This window comes from Lithobates pipiens, unplaced genomic scaffold (assembly GCF_037356315.1).
Source record: "Lithobates pipiens isolate NorthernLeopardFrog02 unplaced genomic scaffold, aLitPip1_a1.2 Scaffold_1, whole genome shotgun sequence".
Lineage (NCBI taxonomy): Eukaryota > Metazoa > Chordata > Amphibia > Anura > Ranidae > Lithobates > Lithobates pipiens.
Genome location: NW_027507685.1, coordinates 262,542,134 through 262,560,709, shown reverse-complemented (window position 1 = coordinate 262,560,709; position 18,576 = coordinate 262,542,134). Strand labels below are relative to the sequence as shown.

Genomic DNA, 18,576 nt, shown 5'->3' with positions numbered 1-18,576 from the left:
CTCCCGCCCTTGTGTGCTCTCCTGACCCCTCCACCCAGTTATGTAAGCAACACCTTATTTTTGGGCAGTGCCCCTCCCGAGACTAGACTCTGGATCCGCCCCTGGACCAGATCACCTTCTTCCACATGTTTGCTGCCCCCTCCCCCACATGGCTTCTCACAAACTACAAACAGGACTTCTTATGACTTTCTTCCTCCAATGTCTTTCTTCTTGTCACTCTTCCATAAAGGGCAGATTTGTGGAGAGACGACTAATAGTTGTCCTGTGGACAGATTCTCCCCCCTGAGCTGTGGATCTCTGCAGCTCCTCCAGAGTTACCATGGACCTCTTGGCTCTTCTCTGATGAATGCTCTCCTTGCCCGGCCCGGTCAGTTTAGGTGGACGGCCATGTCTTGGTAGGTTTGCAGTTGTGCCCATACTCTTTCCATTTTCCGATGATGGATTGAACAGAGCTCCGTGAGATGGTCAAAGTTTGGGAGATTTTTTTAGAACCTAACCCTGCTTTATACTTCTCCACAACTTCATCCCTGACCTGTCTGGTGTGTTCCTTGGCCTTCATGATGCTGTTTGTTCACTAAGGTTCTCTAACAAACCTCTGAGGGCTTCACAAAACAGCTGTATTTATACTGAGATTAAATGACACACAGGTGGACTCTATTTACTAGTTAGGTGTCTTCTGAAGGCAATTGGTTCCCCTAGATTTTAGTTAGGGGTATCAGAGTAAAGGGGGCTGAATACAGATGCCCCTCCCCCCACACTTTTCACATACCGGTATTTATTTGTATCATTTATCATTTTCCTTCCACGAGTATTCCAACATGATAACCACCCCAAACACCTCCAAGACCACCACTGCCTTGCCAAAGAAGCTGAGGGTAAAGGTGATGGACTGGCCAAGCATGTCTCCAGACCTAAACCCTATTGATCATCTGTGGGGGATCCTCAAATGGAAGGTGGAGGAGGGGAAGGTCTCCAACATCCACCAGCTCTGTGATGTCATCATGGGGGAGGGGAAGAGGACTCCAGTGGTGACCTGTGAAGCTCTGCTGACCGCCATGCCCAAGAGGGTGAAGGCAGTGCTGGAAAATAATGGCGGCCGCACAAAATATTGACACTTTGGGCCCAATTTGGACATTTTCACTTAGGGGTGTACTGACTTTTGTTGCCAGCGGTTTAGACATTAATGGCTATGTGTTGAGTTATTTTGAGGGGACAGGAAATTTACACTGTTATACAAGCTGTACACTCACTACTTTACATTGTAGACAAGTGTCATTTCTTCAGTGTTGTCACATGAAAAGAGAGGAGAAAAGATTTACAAACATTTGAGGGTATGGGGTTTTATCTCCTCTGCAATTGAAGGAAATCCTGAAAACGTGACCAGTTGAGGATTTGGGTTGGGAACTACTGCTCTGAACTCTGAACTACTGCTTCTTTTTTTTAAATTTTTGGATAGAGTTAGATCCTCCGCCAGGTGTTTATAGCTGTCTGGAGATTTGCATTTACTTCCTGTTCTAGAGACACAACAGGAAATCTGTACAGGAAGGCTAATGACCCTTTTTAGACAGTTGTCACCAGAACAGGTGACTAGGGGTGGGCTGGAGGGGGCATCTGCACCGGGCGCAATGGCTTATTGCAGGGATGGGGGGGCACCTGACCCTAACTCTCATGCCACGTACACACGATCGGAATTCCGGCCAGAAAAAGACAGATGAGAGCTTTGCATGGGAAAATGCGACCGCGTGTACGCTCCATCGGAATTTAGCTGTTTCGAATTTCCGCCAGCCAAAAATTTGATAGCAGGTTCTCAATTTTCCAGACGGAAAAACTTTCTATCGGAAATTCCGATCGTGTGTAATGCAATTCCGACACGCCAAAAATCACGCATTGCTCAGATTCAACTAGGAGACGGAAGCTATTGGCTACTGGCTATTGAACTTCCTTTTTCTAGCCCCGTCGTACGTGTTGTACGTCACCGCGTTCTAAACGATCGGAATTTGGTGTGATCATGTGTAGGCAAAGACAGCTTCAGCGGAATTCCGTCTGGAAAACCATCAGAGCTTTTTTCCCCGACTAGAATTCCGATCGCGTGTACGCGGCATTAGAGAAGGAGAGGCGCAGTTTGGCATCTTTTCCCTGGCCGCTGGATGACCTCGTCCCGACACTCCAAGGTGACCCCAATGGAAGATTTCCCCTCACCCCTCTTCTGGTGACAACTGTAACATTTTGGATAATTTTTGGGTCATCAGAAGAAATGTGTTTGAGTTGGTAATGCCGAGTTTTGTGGTTTCTCTCCTTTTTAGATCCGCTATGTAGACAAATATTACGAGAAGATCAGACGGGTGATGCTGCCGGAGCTGCAGAGACAGGGCCGCCAGGAGGAGTACAAGTGGCTGGAGAGGAACACGGAGCCCCTGTCCCCGGGGGCAATTGTCACCGCCTCTCTGGGCGTGCTGTTCGCATCTCTCATTGCCAGTCTGTTCCTCCAGTAGACGGGGGCCCGACACCATGACACCACGACACCCTCACCGCGGCATACCGTACCACATACCAGGACTGGCTTCAATCAGAGCTTTTTAAGATCCTAAATTGCTACACAAAAAAAAGATAAACTATTAAAATGACTTTTCTATGATATCCTGTCTTAGTTTCCTTTCCTTTTAAAATGTGTCAAAACCCGAGAAACAAACACGTCATCTATCTCACCATACACGCTTCCATTCTTATTATCCCATCCATGTGCGATTCGATGAAAAAAAATCGCATCTGAAAACAAATCAATAGCCAGAACTTCCCTTTCCGATTCATTTAGATCACATTTGAACAAACTGAGTTGATCGGCCAGGGTGGAAGATTCTCGTTTTGCAACAGTTGTAGCAACTGTGATGCTTCGTTCGTATTTTAATCAATTATGGGATTACACGGTGAAATCGATGCAGTGATCAATAACTCAGAAAGCGGCGTGTCCATAAATAGAAGGAACGCCGCTCTACCCGACCAGCCCGGGTAACGTAGAATCAAGGTGCCGCCTTAGCCTCCACGTCTCCACCAAAACCACAAACTGACGCGTTTTTCTCCTTGCCCATAGGGCAGTGATGGTGAACCTTGGCACCCCTCAACTACAGTGCATGAGCATCATGGGAAATGTAGTCCCAAAACATCTGGGGGTGCCGAGGTTCGCCATCACTGCCATAGGGGCTTACCTGTAGGCCCTATGACTAAGCCCTGGTGGGTATGGCGAAACGCGTCCATCTCGTGGTTTGAGCAGAGACGTGTAGGCTGAGACAGCTCCTTACTTCAATGTGACAGCGGCTGGTCGGAGGAGCGGCGTTCCTTCTATTTGTGTGCACGCGATTTGCTGGATAAGTACATTGACTGGCACCCTTTTTTTCTTTCCTGTGGATCACAGGAAGAGATCCAAATTTTAGCGCCGTCGCAAGTCATTACTCAGGTCACAGTCAATAACGTAGAATCATATCTTATCTATCAAAGCTGAAAACCCGAGAGTACCCTGCGCTAATATAACCCATCAGCCCATCCCATTGATATCCACTAATATCAATTAATCTATCTATCTATCTATATATATATATATATATATATATACACACATACACAGTATACATCTCTCTCTCTCTCTCCCCCCTCTCTCTTTCTATATATATATATATAATATCTCTCTCTCTCTCTCTCTCTCTCTCTCGATGTGTATATATATATATATATATAGAGCTGCAACTAGCGATTATTTTCATAATCGATTAGTTGGCCGATTATTGTTTCGATTAAATTGATTAATTGATTAATAACCTTAAAAAAAGTGTGTGTATAATTTAGTTAATATTTAAAGTTTTAAAAAAAGGCAATTTTATTCTTAAATATCTCTCTATTCAGTGGTAAATATAAATAACCAACTATATGGTTAGGGAGCAAAATATCGAATCCACTCTGAGAATAACAGACAGAAGAGATATAGTGTATTTATTAGAGGTAATATATACTGTATAGACTATTAGAGGCGATATACTTTATACACCGGTACTATTACAAGAGATATACTGTATATACTATTAGAAGAGATATACTGTATATACTATTAGAGGCTATATACTGTATATACTATTAGAGGAAAGATATACTGCATACACTATTAGAGGAGATATACTGTATATACTATTTAAGGAATGATATAGTGTATATACTATTAGAGGAGATATAGTGTATATACTATTAGAGGAGAGATATACTATTAAAGGGTCAATCTGGTAAATATCATCAGACTCATTAACTTTAACCCCATTTTATTACTGGCCGATTAATTGATTATGAAAATAGTAATCGATTAATTTCATAATCGATTAGTTGTTTCAGCCCTAAATATATATATATACATACACACACACATACATATATACATACTGTGTGTATATACGTACACACAAAAATGAGTAGCGCTATCCCTTCACAAGAATGTTGGATTGCCTTCCCATTCCGTGCACGTTTCGTTACAACTGACGTCATCAGGGGAAACAGGCACACAAGACTTGCATGCGCTTTGAGCAGCGGGATCTGATGTGGTCTCAGTTTACTGCGCTTTTGTGAGTATATACTTTAGATAACTATAATACTATTTAAAAAGATTTGGGGTTATCATGGTATTGTCAGGGCTGGGCTCAGCCCTTTCTTTCTCTGAGATTGCCGCTCAGCTGTCGGCTAATTGCCAGCTCCAATCTTTCTCCACAGTGACTCACCTGTTGATGATATCCTGCTCGTCAGTCCTGCCTACTTCAGCCGTCAAGCCCAGAGGATCTCTGCCTTCGCCTTGCTCACATCTCCAGAGACGCTCTCATGTGGTCCTGTTAACCACTTAAGCCCCCGGACCAATATGCAGTCAAAGGACCAGGCCCCTTTTTGCGATTTGGCACTGTGTCGCTTTAACTGATAATTGCGCAGTCGTGCGACGTGGCTGCCAAACAAAATCGCCGTCCTTTTTTTCCCACAAATAGAGCTTTCTTTTGGTGTTATTTTATCACCTCTGCGGTTTTTATTTTTTGCGCTACAAACAAAAAAATTGTGACAATTTTAAAAAAAAATGCAATATTTTTTACTTTTTGTTATAATAAATATCCCCCAAAAATATATAAAAAAAATTTTTTTTCCTCAGTTTAGGCCGATACGTATTCTTCTACATATTTTTGGTAAAAAAAAAAACGCGATTATTGATTGGTTTGCGCAAAAGTTATAGCGTTTACAAAATGGGGATAGTTTTATAGCATTTTTAGTAATATTTTTTTTTACTAGTAATGGCGGCGATCAGCGATTTTTATTGTGTCTGCGACATTATGGCGGACACATCGGACATTTTTGACACATTATTTGGACCCTTGTCATTTATACAGCAATCAGTCATATTTAAATGCACTGATTCCTGTGTAAATGACACTGGCAGTGAAGGGGTTAACCACTAGGGGGTGAGGAGGGGTTATGTGTGACATTGTGTGTTTTTTTTTTTTTTTTATTGTAGGGGGCGTGGCTTGGCATGTGACGTCACTGATCGTCTTTCCCTATAACGGAACAGACGATCGGTGACAGCCACAGTAGGAAGCACGGGGAGAGATTTGGTTACACAGACCTCTCCTCGTTCTTCAGCTCTGTGACCCGATCGCGGGGACACCAGCGGTGGTCGGGTCCGCAGTCACGGAGCTCAGGACCCACGGCTGGCCACTTAAGGAGCAATGTACCTGTACTGCTTGTGCCCAACCGTGCCATTCTGCTGACGTGAATGTGCGGGAGGCGGTCCTTAAGTGGTTAAAGACTTGCTTGGCTGACAATCCTGGCTCCAGATCCTGCTTGCTGTTCTACTACGCTCATCTCTGGCTCCCTGACGTTTTGGCTTGTCTGACTATCTGTTCCGGTTCCTGAACTCTGGCTATGTTTTGACTACGTTTACTCTGTTTAGCTTTTTTTTATTATTATTATTAAACAAGTGTGATTTAACTGTACTTCTGCCTCAGTCTGATTCGTGGTTTCTGACAGGTATTATGTGCGGTATATTCTTTTCTTGATTTGGTATTCACTTTGCAGACAATTTGGAGTATATTTGTAGAACGTCCCGTTTGATGCAGATACTGGATACCGCATGCCTATGTGTGGGATACAAGAACATTTGACCTCCATCTAATAAGGCGGTCTTATTTGCCGGTAAGAGTCGTAATTTTACTATAGATAAATTATTGCTATTGGAGGAGATCGATTGGAAAATAAATTGATCGCTCGTTATAGTGTGTATGGCCTCCCTTGGGTGTGCTGGCTATAGTCATTTTTCTTCATTGAGATTTTTTTTTTCTTTTTTTTTTCACTTTTTGACCTGGCCAGGAACACATTTGTTGTCCTGGGTGACAGCATTCATTCACCGTGTGTATCTTTTTATTTATTTTTAATAAATCCATCTTCATAAAGACTTCTAGAGAAGTGAATGTAGTCAGGTGAATCGTGAGGTTTCCTCCCTGCCAATAATTGCAACACCAAAAAGAATTCTTTTCCTGTTTACAGTTCAACTTCCTCTTCGGGGTTTACAGAAAGCACAAAAAGTTTAAGGTGATTGTAGCAATGTTAGTAAAGTTGCAACAACACAGATGACGAGTATTTGTTATTTTGCACAAGCAGTTATATATATTTTTTTCAGGACAAGTTTTTGGAGGCATCTATCCTGTTCTTGCAGTACAGACACACAAACGGTTCTATTTATATATATATATAAAAAAGAAATAATAATAATAATGATGTTGAGCCAATGCCTCAAGAATCCAAACAGCCATAATCATAATTTGCCCAATATGTGCATTTCTTTTGCTCTTCAGCTCCATCTAGGGGCCATACTGCAGTATTTTTCCTGATTGAAGTACAGTATTGTAGGAAGATTCTACACTGAGCATGCATACCGCCATCACATACAGTGCCTTGCGAAAGTATTCGGCCCCCTTGAACTTTTCAACCTTTTGCCACATTTCAGGCTTCAAACATAAAGATATAAATTTTTAATTTTTTGAGAAGAATCACCAACAAGTGGGACACAATTGTGAAGTGGAACGAAATCTATTGGATATTTTAAACTTTTTTAGCAAATAAAAAACTGAAAAGTGGGGCGTGCAAAATTATTCGGCCCCCTTTACTTTCAGTGCAGCAAACTCACTCCATAAGTTCAGTGAGGATCTCTGAATGATCCAATGTTGTCCTAAATGACTGATGGTGATAAATAGAATCCACCTGTGTGTAATCAAGTCTCTGTATAAATGCACCTGCTCTGTGATAGTCTCAGGGTTCTGTTGAAAGCGCAGAGAGCATCATGAAGACCAAGGAACACACCAGGCAGGTCCGTAATACTGTTGTGGAGAAATTTAAAGCCGGATTTGGATACAAAAATATTTCTCAAGCATTAAACATCCCAAGGAGCACTGTGCAAGCCATCATTTTGAAATGGAAGGAGTATCAGACCACTGCAAATCTACCAAGACCTGGCCGTCCCTCTAAACTTTCAGCTCAGACAAGGAGAAGACTGATCAGAGATGCAGCCAAGAGGCCCATGATCACTCTGGATGAACTGCAGAGAACTACAGCTGAGGTGGGAGAGTCTGTCCATAGGACAACAATCAGTCGTACACTGCACAAATCTGCCCTTTATGGAAGAGTGGCAAGAAGAAAGCCATTTCTCAAAGATATCCATAAAAAGTCTGGTCTAAAGTTTGCCACAAGCCCCCTGGGAGACACACCAAACATGTGGAAGAAGGTGCTCTGGTCACATGAAACCAAAATCCAACTTTTTGCCCACAATGCAAAACGATATGTTTGGCGTAAAAGCAACACAGCTCATCACCCTCAACACACCATCCCCACTGTCACACATGGTGGTGGCAGCATCATGGTTTGGGCCTGCTTTTCTTCAGCAGGGACAGGGAAGATGGTTAAAATTGAGGGGAAGATGGATGCAGCCAAATACAGGACCATTCTGGATGAAAACCTGTTGGAGTCTACAAAAGACCTGAAACTGGGACGGAGATTTATCTTCCAACAAGACAATGATCCCAAACATACAGCAAAATCTACAGAGGAATGGTTCACAAATAAACGTATCCAGGTGTTAGAATGGCCAAGTCAAAGTCCAGACCTGAATCCAATCGAGAATCTGTGGAAAGAGCTGAAAACTGCTGTTCACAAACGCTCTCCATCCAACCTCACTGAGCTCCAGCTGTTTTGCAAGGAAGAATGGGCAAGAATTTCAGTCTCTCGATGTGCAAAAACTGATAGAGACACCCCAAGAGACTTGCAGCTGTAATCGCAGCAAAAGGTGGCTCTACAAAGTATTAACGCAAGGGGGCCCAATCATTTTGCACGCCCCACTTTTCATTTTTTTATTAGTTAAAAAAGTTTCAAAAATCCAATAGATTTCGTTCCACTTCACAATTGTGTCCCACTTGTTGGTGATTCTTCACAAAAAATAAAAATGTTATATCTTTATGTTTGAAGCCTGAAATGTGGCAAAGGGTTGAAAAGTTCAAGGGGGCCGAATACTTTCGCAAAGCACTGTACAATCTATTTATCTTTTCTATGTCACAAGCACAGGAAGAGATGGGAAATCTTCCAGTGGGGTCACCTACCCAAGAGACCATTTCCCTCAGTTTGATAGCGATTTCCTCTCACTTCCTATTGTCTTGAATGGGACATGAATTGCAGGAGTCTTAATAATTCTACTCTATCTAAAGGGAAAAAGAAATTGCTTTGTATGGGCATCACAACAGTGTTTTTGTGCAATGAGGGGTTCCCACCATCCCTGTGCTGAGCTCCCGGGTCTGTACACACCCTGTACCCATTATGAGGGGTTCCCACCATCCCTGTGCCGAGCTCCCGGGTCTGTACACCCGCTGTGCCCATTATGAGGGGTTCCCACCATCCCTGTGCTGAGTTCCTGGGTCTGTACACCCGCTGTGCCCATTATGAGGGATTCCCACCATCCCTGTGCTGAGTTCCTGGGTCTGTACACCCCCTGTACCCATTATGAGGGGTTCCCACCATCCCTGTGCTGAGTTCCTGGGTCTGTACACCCCCTGTACCCATTATGAGGGATTCCCACCATCCCTGTGCTGAGCTCCCGGGTCTGTACACACCCTGTACCCATTATGAGGGGTTCCCACCATCCCTGTGCCGAGCTCCCGGGTCTGTACACCCGCTGTGCCCATTATGAGGGGTTTCCACCATCCCTGTGCCGAGCTCCCGGGTCTGTACACCCGCTGTGCCCATTATGTAGGGTTCTCACCATCCCCGTTGGAATTTTTATTTAATTTTTATTGTGGAAAATGTAAAAGGAGGAGCTGGGAACCCACACAAGGTGGACAGGAATAGAGTCAGACTTATGACAGAGAGATCTCACTGCTGAAGCCATATAAACAGCCAGTGGTTGACTCAGGCCACCAGTCTCCACCCCACAACTAAAATATAAATCTCGGGTGGATATATACATTAAGTGTTTGTTTTTTGTCCTGATTTTATTACCATTTATCCTGCAACTTAAAAAAATACTGATAGTAACTCTCCAGCTCTGCAAAATTAAGATGTTGGACTCTCTGTAGTAGTTGCTCCAAGCTGCCACTAGAGGGCAATGTTGGAAGGCATGTTGCTGACTCAGCCCAACACTGAATAGAGATCAACCAAAATCTTCTTCCGCAGCAGGTAACCATCAAATAAACGCAATGCCGGAAGACTGCAAGCTCTGGGGGTGAAACCTATCTTCCTATGAAGCTTCAAGATACACTCACCGGCCACGTTATTAGGTACACCTGTTCAATTGCCTAATAACACAAATTACTAATCCAGCCAATCGCATTGCAGGAACTCCATGTTTTTAGGCATTTTGACTTGGTGAAGACGACTTGCTGAAGTTCAAACTGAGCAACCATGCCTCGTTCAAAGTCACTTCAGTCCCCTTTCTTTCTGGCATGGTTGTTGGTGCCAGGCGGGCCGGTCTGAGTATTTCTGGGATTTTCACACACAACTATCTCTCTGGTTTACAGAGAATGGCGGGGGAAAAAAAAGAAAAAATATCCAGTGAGTGGCAGTTGTGTGGAGGAAAATGCCTTGTTGAGGTCAGAGGAGAATGGGCAGACTGGTTCCAGATGATAGAAAGGCAAGGGTATCTCAAATAACCTCTCGTTACACCCAAGGTATGCAGAATACCATCTCTGAACGCACAACACATCCAACCTTGAGGCAGATGGGCTACAGGAGCAGAAGACCACACCGGGTGCCACTCCCGTCAGCGAAGAACAGGAAACTGAGGCTACAATTGGCACAGGGTCACCACAAATTGGACAATAGAAGATTGGAAAAACGTTGCCTGGTGTGATGGGTCTGGATTTCAGCTACGACATTCAGATGGTGGGTGTAACGGATCCCCTTCCCTCAGTACACGGCTTCCTCCAATCTGGACCTTCAGATATCAGATATTACAGCCACATATGGTAACAAAAAACCAGATGAGACTAGCTCAGTTACACAGATTGAACATGGAATCTTTATTAGAACAAGAATACAGTCTTATATACAATTCAGAAGAAGGTTCCCCCTCCTGATCATATTACCCGACCAATTAACGGCAAACATAAATTAACATGAGCTAATTAACGAGTCGTTTCCCCAGTCTGGGTGACTCCGAGGTTTGTCCTTTCCGGTCAGCCTTGCTGTCTTTTAGCTCAGAAGACACAACACACATTATCATAATTATAAACATCATAGAAGAGCTCTCAGAATTCGCAGACGGCCTGGTCTCCTACATTGTAGCCCATGGAATCCACATCCAAGCGATCAGGGACTGCAGATGGCACGCCAACAGTCTACAAAACTCTTGCAATGTTCCATCATTCTGATACAGTGGATTTAATATATCATCGATTTCTTGAGGGGTATTGTTGATAAATATTACTGTTCCATTTTAAGTAATCCAAAGCACATTCTTTAATGTCCATCATAGTACTGGGTTGGGCCCCCTTTTCTCAGCCACCCTGTGCCCCCAATAGGCACAGGGTGACTTAGGCATTGGAGGTGCATGGGGAGCCGGAATAAGGGTTCCCCAGCTTCTCCAAGGGATTCTGGGTTCCACTGGCCCCCCGCTCAAAGTGACTCCCGTCAAAGTTGGGTCAGAATTTGGTGCATGGATCCATCCTGCCTTGTATCCCCTGTTCAGGCTGGTGGTGGGGGTGTAATGGTGTGGGGGGATGGGGTATCCCCTGTTCAGGCTGGTGGTGGGGGTGTAATGGTGTGGGGGATGGGATATCACCGGTTCAGGCTGGTGGTGGGGGTGTAATGGTGTGGGGGATGGGGTATCACTGGTTCAGGCTGGTGGTGGGGGTGTAATGGTGTGGGGGATGGGGTATCACCGGTTCAGGCTGGTGGTGGGGGTGTAATGGTGTGAGGGATGGGGTATCACCGGTTCAGGCTGGTGGTGGGGGTGTAATGGTGTGGGGGATGGGGTATCACCGGTTCAGGCTGGTGGTGGGGGTGTAATGGTGTGAGGGATGGGGTATCACCGGTTCAGGCTGGTGGTGGGGGTGTAATGGTGTGAGGGATGGGGTATCACCGGTTCAGGCTGGTGGTGGGGGTGTAATGGTGTGGGGGATGGGGTATCACCGGTTCAGGCTGGTGGTGGGGGTGTAATGGTGTGAGGGATGGGGTATCACCGGTTCAGGCTGGTGGTGGGGGTGTAATGGTGTGGGGGATGGGGTATCACCGGTTCAGGCTGGTGGTGGGGGGTGTAATGGTGTGGGGGATGGGGTATCACCGGTTCAGGCTGGTGGTGGGGGTGTAATGGTGTGAGGGATGGGGTATCACCGGTTCAGGCTGGTGGTGGGGGTGTAATGGTGTGGGGGATGGGGTATCACCGGTTCAGGCTGGTGGTGGGGGTGTACTGGTGTGAGGGATGGGGTATCACCAATTCAGGCTGGTGGTGGGGGTGTAATGGTGTGGGGGATGGGGTATCACCGGTTCAGGCTGGTGGTGGGGGTGTAATGGTGTGAGGGATGGGGTATCACCGGTTCAGGCTGGTGGTGGGGGTGTAATGGTGTGGGGGATGGGGTATCACCGGTTCAGGCTGGTGGTGGGGGTGTAATGGTGTGAGGGATGGGGTATCACCGGTTCAGGCTGGTGGTGGGGGTGTAATGGTGTGGGGGATGGGGTATCACCGGTTCAGGCTGGTGGTGGGGGTGTACTGGTGTGAGGGATGGGGTATCACCAATTCAGGCTGGTGGTGGGGGTGTAAGGTTGTGGGGGATGGGGTATCACCGGTTCAGGCTGGTGGTGGGGGTGTAATGGTGTGAGGGATGGGGTATCACCGGTTCAGGCTGGTGGTGGGGGTGTAATGGTGTGGGGGATGGGGTATCACCGGTTCAGGCTGGTGGTGGGGGTGTAATGGTGTGAGGGATGGGGTATCACCGGTTCAGGCTGGTGGTGGGGGTGTAATGGTGTGGGGGATGGGGTATCACCGGTTCAGGCTGGTGGTGGGGGTGTAATGGTGTGGGCGATGGGGTATCACCGGTTCAGGCTGGTGGTGGGGGTGTAATGGTGTGGGGGATGGGGTATCACCGGTTCAGGCTGGTGGTGGGGGTGTAATGGTGTGGGCGATGGGGTATCACCGGTTCAGGCTGGTGGTGGGGGTGTAATGGTGTGGGGGATGGGGTATCACCGGTTCAGGCTGGTGGTGGGGGTGTAATGGTGTGAGGGATGGGATATCACCGGTTCAGGCTGGTGGTGGGGGTGTACTGGTGTGAGGGATGGGGTATCACCAATTCAGGCTGGTGGTGGGGGTGTAAGGTTGTGGGGGATGGGGTATCACCGGTTCAGGCTGGTGGTGGGGGTGTAATGGTGTGAGGGATGGGGTATCACCGGTTCAGGCTGGTGGTGGGGGTGTAATGGTGTGGGCGATGGGGTATCACCGGTTCAGGCTGGTGGTGGGGGTGTAATGGTGTGAGGGATGGGGTATCACCGGTTCAGGCTGGTGGTGGGGGTGTAATGGTGTGGGGGATGGGGTATCACCGGTTCAGGCTGGTGGTGGGGGTGTAATGGTGTGAGGGATGGGGTATCACCGGTTCAGGCTGGTGGTGGGGGTGTACTGGCGTGAGGGATGGGGTATCACCAATTCAGGCTGGTGGTGGGGATGTAATTGTGTGGGGGGATATTTTCTTGGCAGACTTTGGGCCCCTTAGTACCAATTGACCATGGTTTAATCACCACGACCTACCTGAGTATTGTTGCTGACCATGTCCACCCCTTTATGACTACAGTGTCCCCATCTTCTGATGGCTCCTCCCAGCAGGATAATGCCCCATGTCACAAAGCTCCAATCATCTCACCACTGGACAATGAGGTCCCTGTCCTCCAATGGCCTCCACAATCACCACATCTCATCCAATAGAGGACCTTTGGGATGTGGTGGAATGGGAGATCGCCATCATGGATGTGCATCCGACAAATCTGCAGCAACTGTGTGATGTTATCAGATCACTATGGAGCAAAATCTCTGAGGAAAGTTTCCAACACCTTGTTGTATCTATTCCACCAAGAATGAAGGCAAAAGGGGGTCCAACCCGCTACTAGCAAGGGGGGACCTAATAAAGTGAGGCCACAGACATCATTCAGATATTGCCGTTTTCAGCCGGCGATTCCCTATTCCCTGCACCATAAGAATGATCATAGCGGCTGTTCCGCTGCTTGATCGTTCTTACGGGCGGTGGGAGGGGACGCCCCCCCTCCCGCCACCCTCCGGTGCTTCTACCGACTCACCGTTTCCATCGGTGAGTCGGTCACAGGATCCGCCGGCCCCAGCATGTGATCATAGAGATTTCCGGTGGACTAGATTGTCCCCGGAGTCTCTATGATCGTTCGGAGGACGGGCGCGATGTTATGACGTCACGCCCGGCCTCTGCATTCAAATTAACGGCGCCGATCTGGCTAGGAAGCCAGGATCGTTTTTTTTTTTTTTTTTTTTTTTATTCTTCCCAGCCTAGAGGTGAGAGGCGGGGTCTTATTGACCCCCCCATATCTCACTGTAAATATGTCAGATCGTGCAATATTCCTATTACAAGGGATGTTTACATTCCTTGTAATAGGAATAAAAGTCATCAATTATTTATTTTTATTTTTTTAAGTGTCAAACTAAAAAAATAGAAATAAAATTAACAATAAAAAAAAAAAAGTAAAGCGCCCCTGTCCCCGTGAGCTCGCACACAGAAGCGAACGCATACGTAAGTCCCGCCCACATATGAAAACGGTGTTCAAACCACACATGTGAGGTATCGCTGCGAACGTTAGAGCGAGAGCAATAATTCTAGCTCTAGACCTCCTCTGTAACCCAAAACATGTAACCAGTAAAAAAAATTTCAAGCGTCGCCTACGGGGATTTTTAAACACCAAAGTTTGGCGCCATTCCACGAGCGCGTGCAATTTTGAAGCGTGACATATTGGGTATCTATTTACTCGGCGTATCTTCCTCTTTCACATTATGCAAAAAAAATGGGCTAACTTTACTGTTTTTTTTTTTTTTTTAAGCATGAAACAGTTCAAAAAATTGCTGCGCAAATACCGTGCGAGATAAAAAAGTTGCAACGACCGCCATTGTATTCTCTAGGGGTCTTTGCTAAAAAAACATATATAATGTTTGGGGGTTCTATGTAATTTTCTAGCAAAAATATTAGGAATTTTACATGTAGGAGGAAAATGTCAGAATTGGCCTGGGCGCGAAGTGGCTAGTCTAGTCATAGAATTATTGCTCTCGCTCTAACGATTGCGGCGATACCTCACATGTGGTCTGAGTACCATCTTCATCTGCGAGCTCAGCGGGACGGAGCACTTTCGATTTTTTTATTTATTTATTTAACTTTTTTCTTTTTTTACACTGTCTTTTTAAAAAATTAAACATCCCTTGTAATAGAAATAAGTAGGACAGATACTCTTAACCAGGCAAATGGGTCGTACAGGTACATCCCTTTAAATTTGCCGCTGTGCCATCGCGTGCGCACTGGCCGGGACCTCTGTAAGTCGGATTGCGGGTCCCGCGGACTCGATCGCGGCGGGGACACCCGCGATCGTCTCACGGGGAGGAAGAACGGGCAGATGCCAATGTAAACAAGCGCCTCCTTGTTCTGCCTAGTGACAGGACACTGATCACTGCTGCCCTGTGATTGGGAGCAGAGATCAGTGACATGTCACACGAAGCCACGCCCACCACAGTTAGAAACACACCCCTAGGACACACTTAACCCCTACACTCCCCCCTAGGGGTTAACTCCTTCACTGCCAGTGTCATTTACACAGGAATCACTGCATTTGTATAGCACTGATCACTGTATAAATGACAATGGTCCCAAAAATGTGTCAAAAATGTCCGATGTGTCCGCCATAATGTCGCAGTCACAATAAAAATCGCTGATCGCCGCCATTACTAGTAAAACAAAAATTATTAATAAAAATGCCATAAAATTATCCCCTATTTTTTAGATGCTATAACTTTTGCGCAAACCAATCAATAAACGCTTTTTTTTTTGACTGGGGCATATACCTCGAGCATTGGCGGAGTCAAATATACCCATATGGTCCTGTACAATTGTTTGTTCTTTTATCAAATGGTGCCCAGCGGCTATTGTCATATATGTTAACAGTATTATTCTACAGAAACATTGTATCCACACTTCCCTGAAGAAGGACACGCTTTTCCAAGCTCCGAAACGCGTAGGGTGTTTCTGTTCAAATGAATGATACGACATAGCATCAATACTGGTTGTATATATACCTGTTGGTGTACTTTTTAATGTATACTGTATATTCAATTACCTTTTGTTGGTTTTATGTAATAAAATAATTTGTATACTATTATAATGTGTACGTGCCTTAAAAGTCCACCCCCAGGGGACCCCCTCTTCTTCTATCCAAGCATACGTCGCCCACGATTACCCAGCATAGATCGAGTTTTTGTGCGTAAGGGGCATCATGAGGTCCAATGCACTGCTTGCGTACTTTGTGTACCTTGAGAATGTCTCTTCCTAGCAAGATCAAGAGTTCAGCATTCTTGTCCATTGCAGGAATTTCATTAACAAGGTGCCTCAAGTGAGGATGGTGATATGCCCTGGTCAGTTCTGCCGAAGAGTCCTCTATATTACAGCCCTGCAAGAAAGCTGTGTATTTTGCAAACAGCCGCTGGTAGCGTTCGTACGCGGCAGATAAGCGATCTATAGAGTCTCTTAGTTCAGCTGGTTGATCATTAACCGCTTAAGGACCGCCTCCTGCACATTTACGTCGGCAGAATGGCACGGCTGGGCACAAGCACGTACCTGTACGTTGCTCTTTAAGTGCTCAGCCGTGGGTCGTGAGCGCGCCGCCGACGCCGCGCTCCCGACCCCAGTCCTGTGCTCCGTGACCGTGGCCACGGGACCCGCGGACCCGATCGCCGCTGGTGTCCCGCGATCGGGTCACAGAGCTGAAGAATGAGGAGAGGTAAGTGTAAAAAAAACTCTCCCCCGTGCTTCCTACTGAGTCCGTCACTGATCGTCTGTTCCCTGTTATACTGCAGCTGCTGACTTTTAAAATAAGGACACTTACCCGCCCAGCGTGCCCGCGATGTCGGCACCCGAAGCCGATCTCTCGATCGCCTCTCGGGTGCTGCCGCCGCCATCTTGGCTATGGGAATCAGGAAGTGGAGCCTTGCGGCTTCATTTCCCGGTTCCCTACTGCGCATGTGCGAGTCGCACTGCGCAATAAGGATGGTCCCCGCTGTCTCTGGAATCCGTGTGTTTCCCAGCAGACAGCGGGGGACCTGCGGAAATGGGCGTAGATTCTGCGGAAAGGGGCATAGATTCTGCGGAAAGGGGCGTAGATTCTGCAGATATCTATGCCGGAAGTGGGTGCAGATACCTGTACTGTACAGGTACCTGCACCCCCCTCCCCCCTGAAAGGTGCCAATTGTGGCGCCGGAGGGGGGGAGGGTTCCGATGAGTGGAAACTCCACTTTAGGGTGGAGCTCCGCTTTAAAGTGGAGGAACCCTCAAAATAAAAAAAAATAATTGCCTAAAAATGTTCCTAAAAAATTGGAGGAAAAAAAAAAAACATTTTTAACTTACCAGAAATGGCTGTTGCTAGGCAGATCGTCCTGATCTGCCTCTTCCTATTCCGCGGTGATCTTCTGTCTTCTCCTCCTCACGTCGTCTCCTAGTGAATGGGGCACGGTGTGTTCTGGGAACTGTGTGCGCGCCCCATTCACAAAGCGCTGCACGACTCGAGCATGCGCAGTAGGAAATGGCCCAGTGAAGCCGCAAGGCTCCACTGCCTGTTTCCCTTAGTTGGAATGGCGGCGCCGGGACCCGAGAGCCGAGGGATGGGTGTGCCTCGGGGCGGCCGACATCGCGGGCACCCAGGACAGGTAAGTGTGCTTATTAAAAGTCAGCGTTTTAAATCACAAAATAGGAACAGTGTTTGTAGCTGCTGACTTTTAAATATTTTTTTCCCGGCTGGCCCTCCCCTTTAACCACTTAAGGACCACCTCCTGCACATATACGTCGGCAGAATGGCATAGCTGGGCACAAGCACGTACTGGTACGTTGCTTTTTAAGTGGCCAGTCGTGGGTCGGCGGCGCGCTCCTGACCCGGTCCTGAGCTCCGTGACCGTGGCCGCGGGACCAGCGGACCCGATCGCCGCTGGTGTCCCGCAATCGGGTCACAGAGCTGAAGAACGAGGAGAGGTCTGTGTAAACAAACCTCTCCCCGTGCTTCCCTGTGTGACTGTCACCGATCGTCTATTCCCTTTTATAGGGAAGGACGATCAATGATGTCACATGCCAGGCCACGCCCCCCTACAATAAAAAAAAAAACACATAACATCATACATAACCCCTACACTGCCCCCTAAGGGTTAACTCCTTCACTGCCAGTTTCATTTACACAGGAATCAGTGCATTTAAATAGCAGTGATTGCTGTATAAATGACAATGGTCCCAAAAATGTGTCAAAAATGTCTGATGTGTCCGCCGTAATGTCGCAGTCACAATAAAAATCGCTGATCGCCACCATTACTAGTAAAAAAAAAAAATATTAATAAAAATGCTATATCCCCTATTTTGTAAACGCTATAACTTTTGCGCAAACCAATCAATAATCGCTAATATAAGAAAAATATGTAGTAGAATACATATCGGCCTAAACTGAGGAAAAAAAAAAATCATATCTTTTTTGGGGATATTTATTATAGCAAAAAGTAAAAAATATTGCATTTTTTTTCAAAATTGTCGCTATTTTTTATTTTTTGTTTATAGCGCAAAAAATAAAAACCACAGGTGTGATCAAATACCACCAAAAGAAAGCTCTATTTGTGGGGAAAAAAGGACGGCAATTGCACGACCGCGCAATTGTCAGTTAAAGCGACACAGTGCCGAATCGCAAAAATGGTCTCTGGTCCTTTGGCTGCAAATTGGTCCGGGGGCTTAAGTGGTTAAGGAACAATCTATATAAATTCTACGCCCCGCTGGGGCAGCGCAGTATTCCTCTTCA

At 46.4% G+C, this 18,576-nt stretch overlaps 1 protein-coding gene across 1 annotated transcript in view; it reads left to right on the top strand.

Moving 5' to 3' along the window:
- XPNPEP2 (X-prolyl aminopeptidase 2) overlaps nucleotides 1-2,635 on the top strand; it is a 111,950-nt gene extending 109,315 nt beyond the window's left edge. The window contains exon 21 of the mRNA XM_077485375.1: nucleotides 2,304-2,635. Coding sequence (XP_077341501.1) covers nucleotides 2,304-2,492 — 189 coding nt within the window. The 3' untranslated portion in view covers nucleotides 2,493-2,635. The remainder of the gene's footprint in view (nucleotides 1-2,303) is intronic.
- Nucleotides 2,636-18,576: the final 15,941 nt, after the last annotated feature.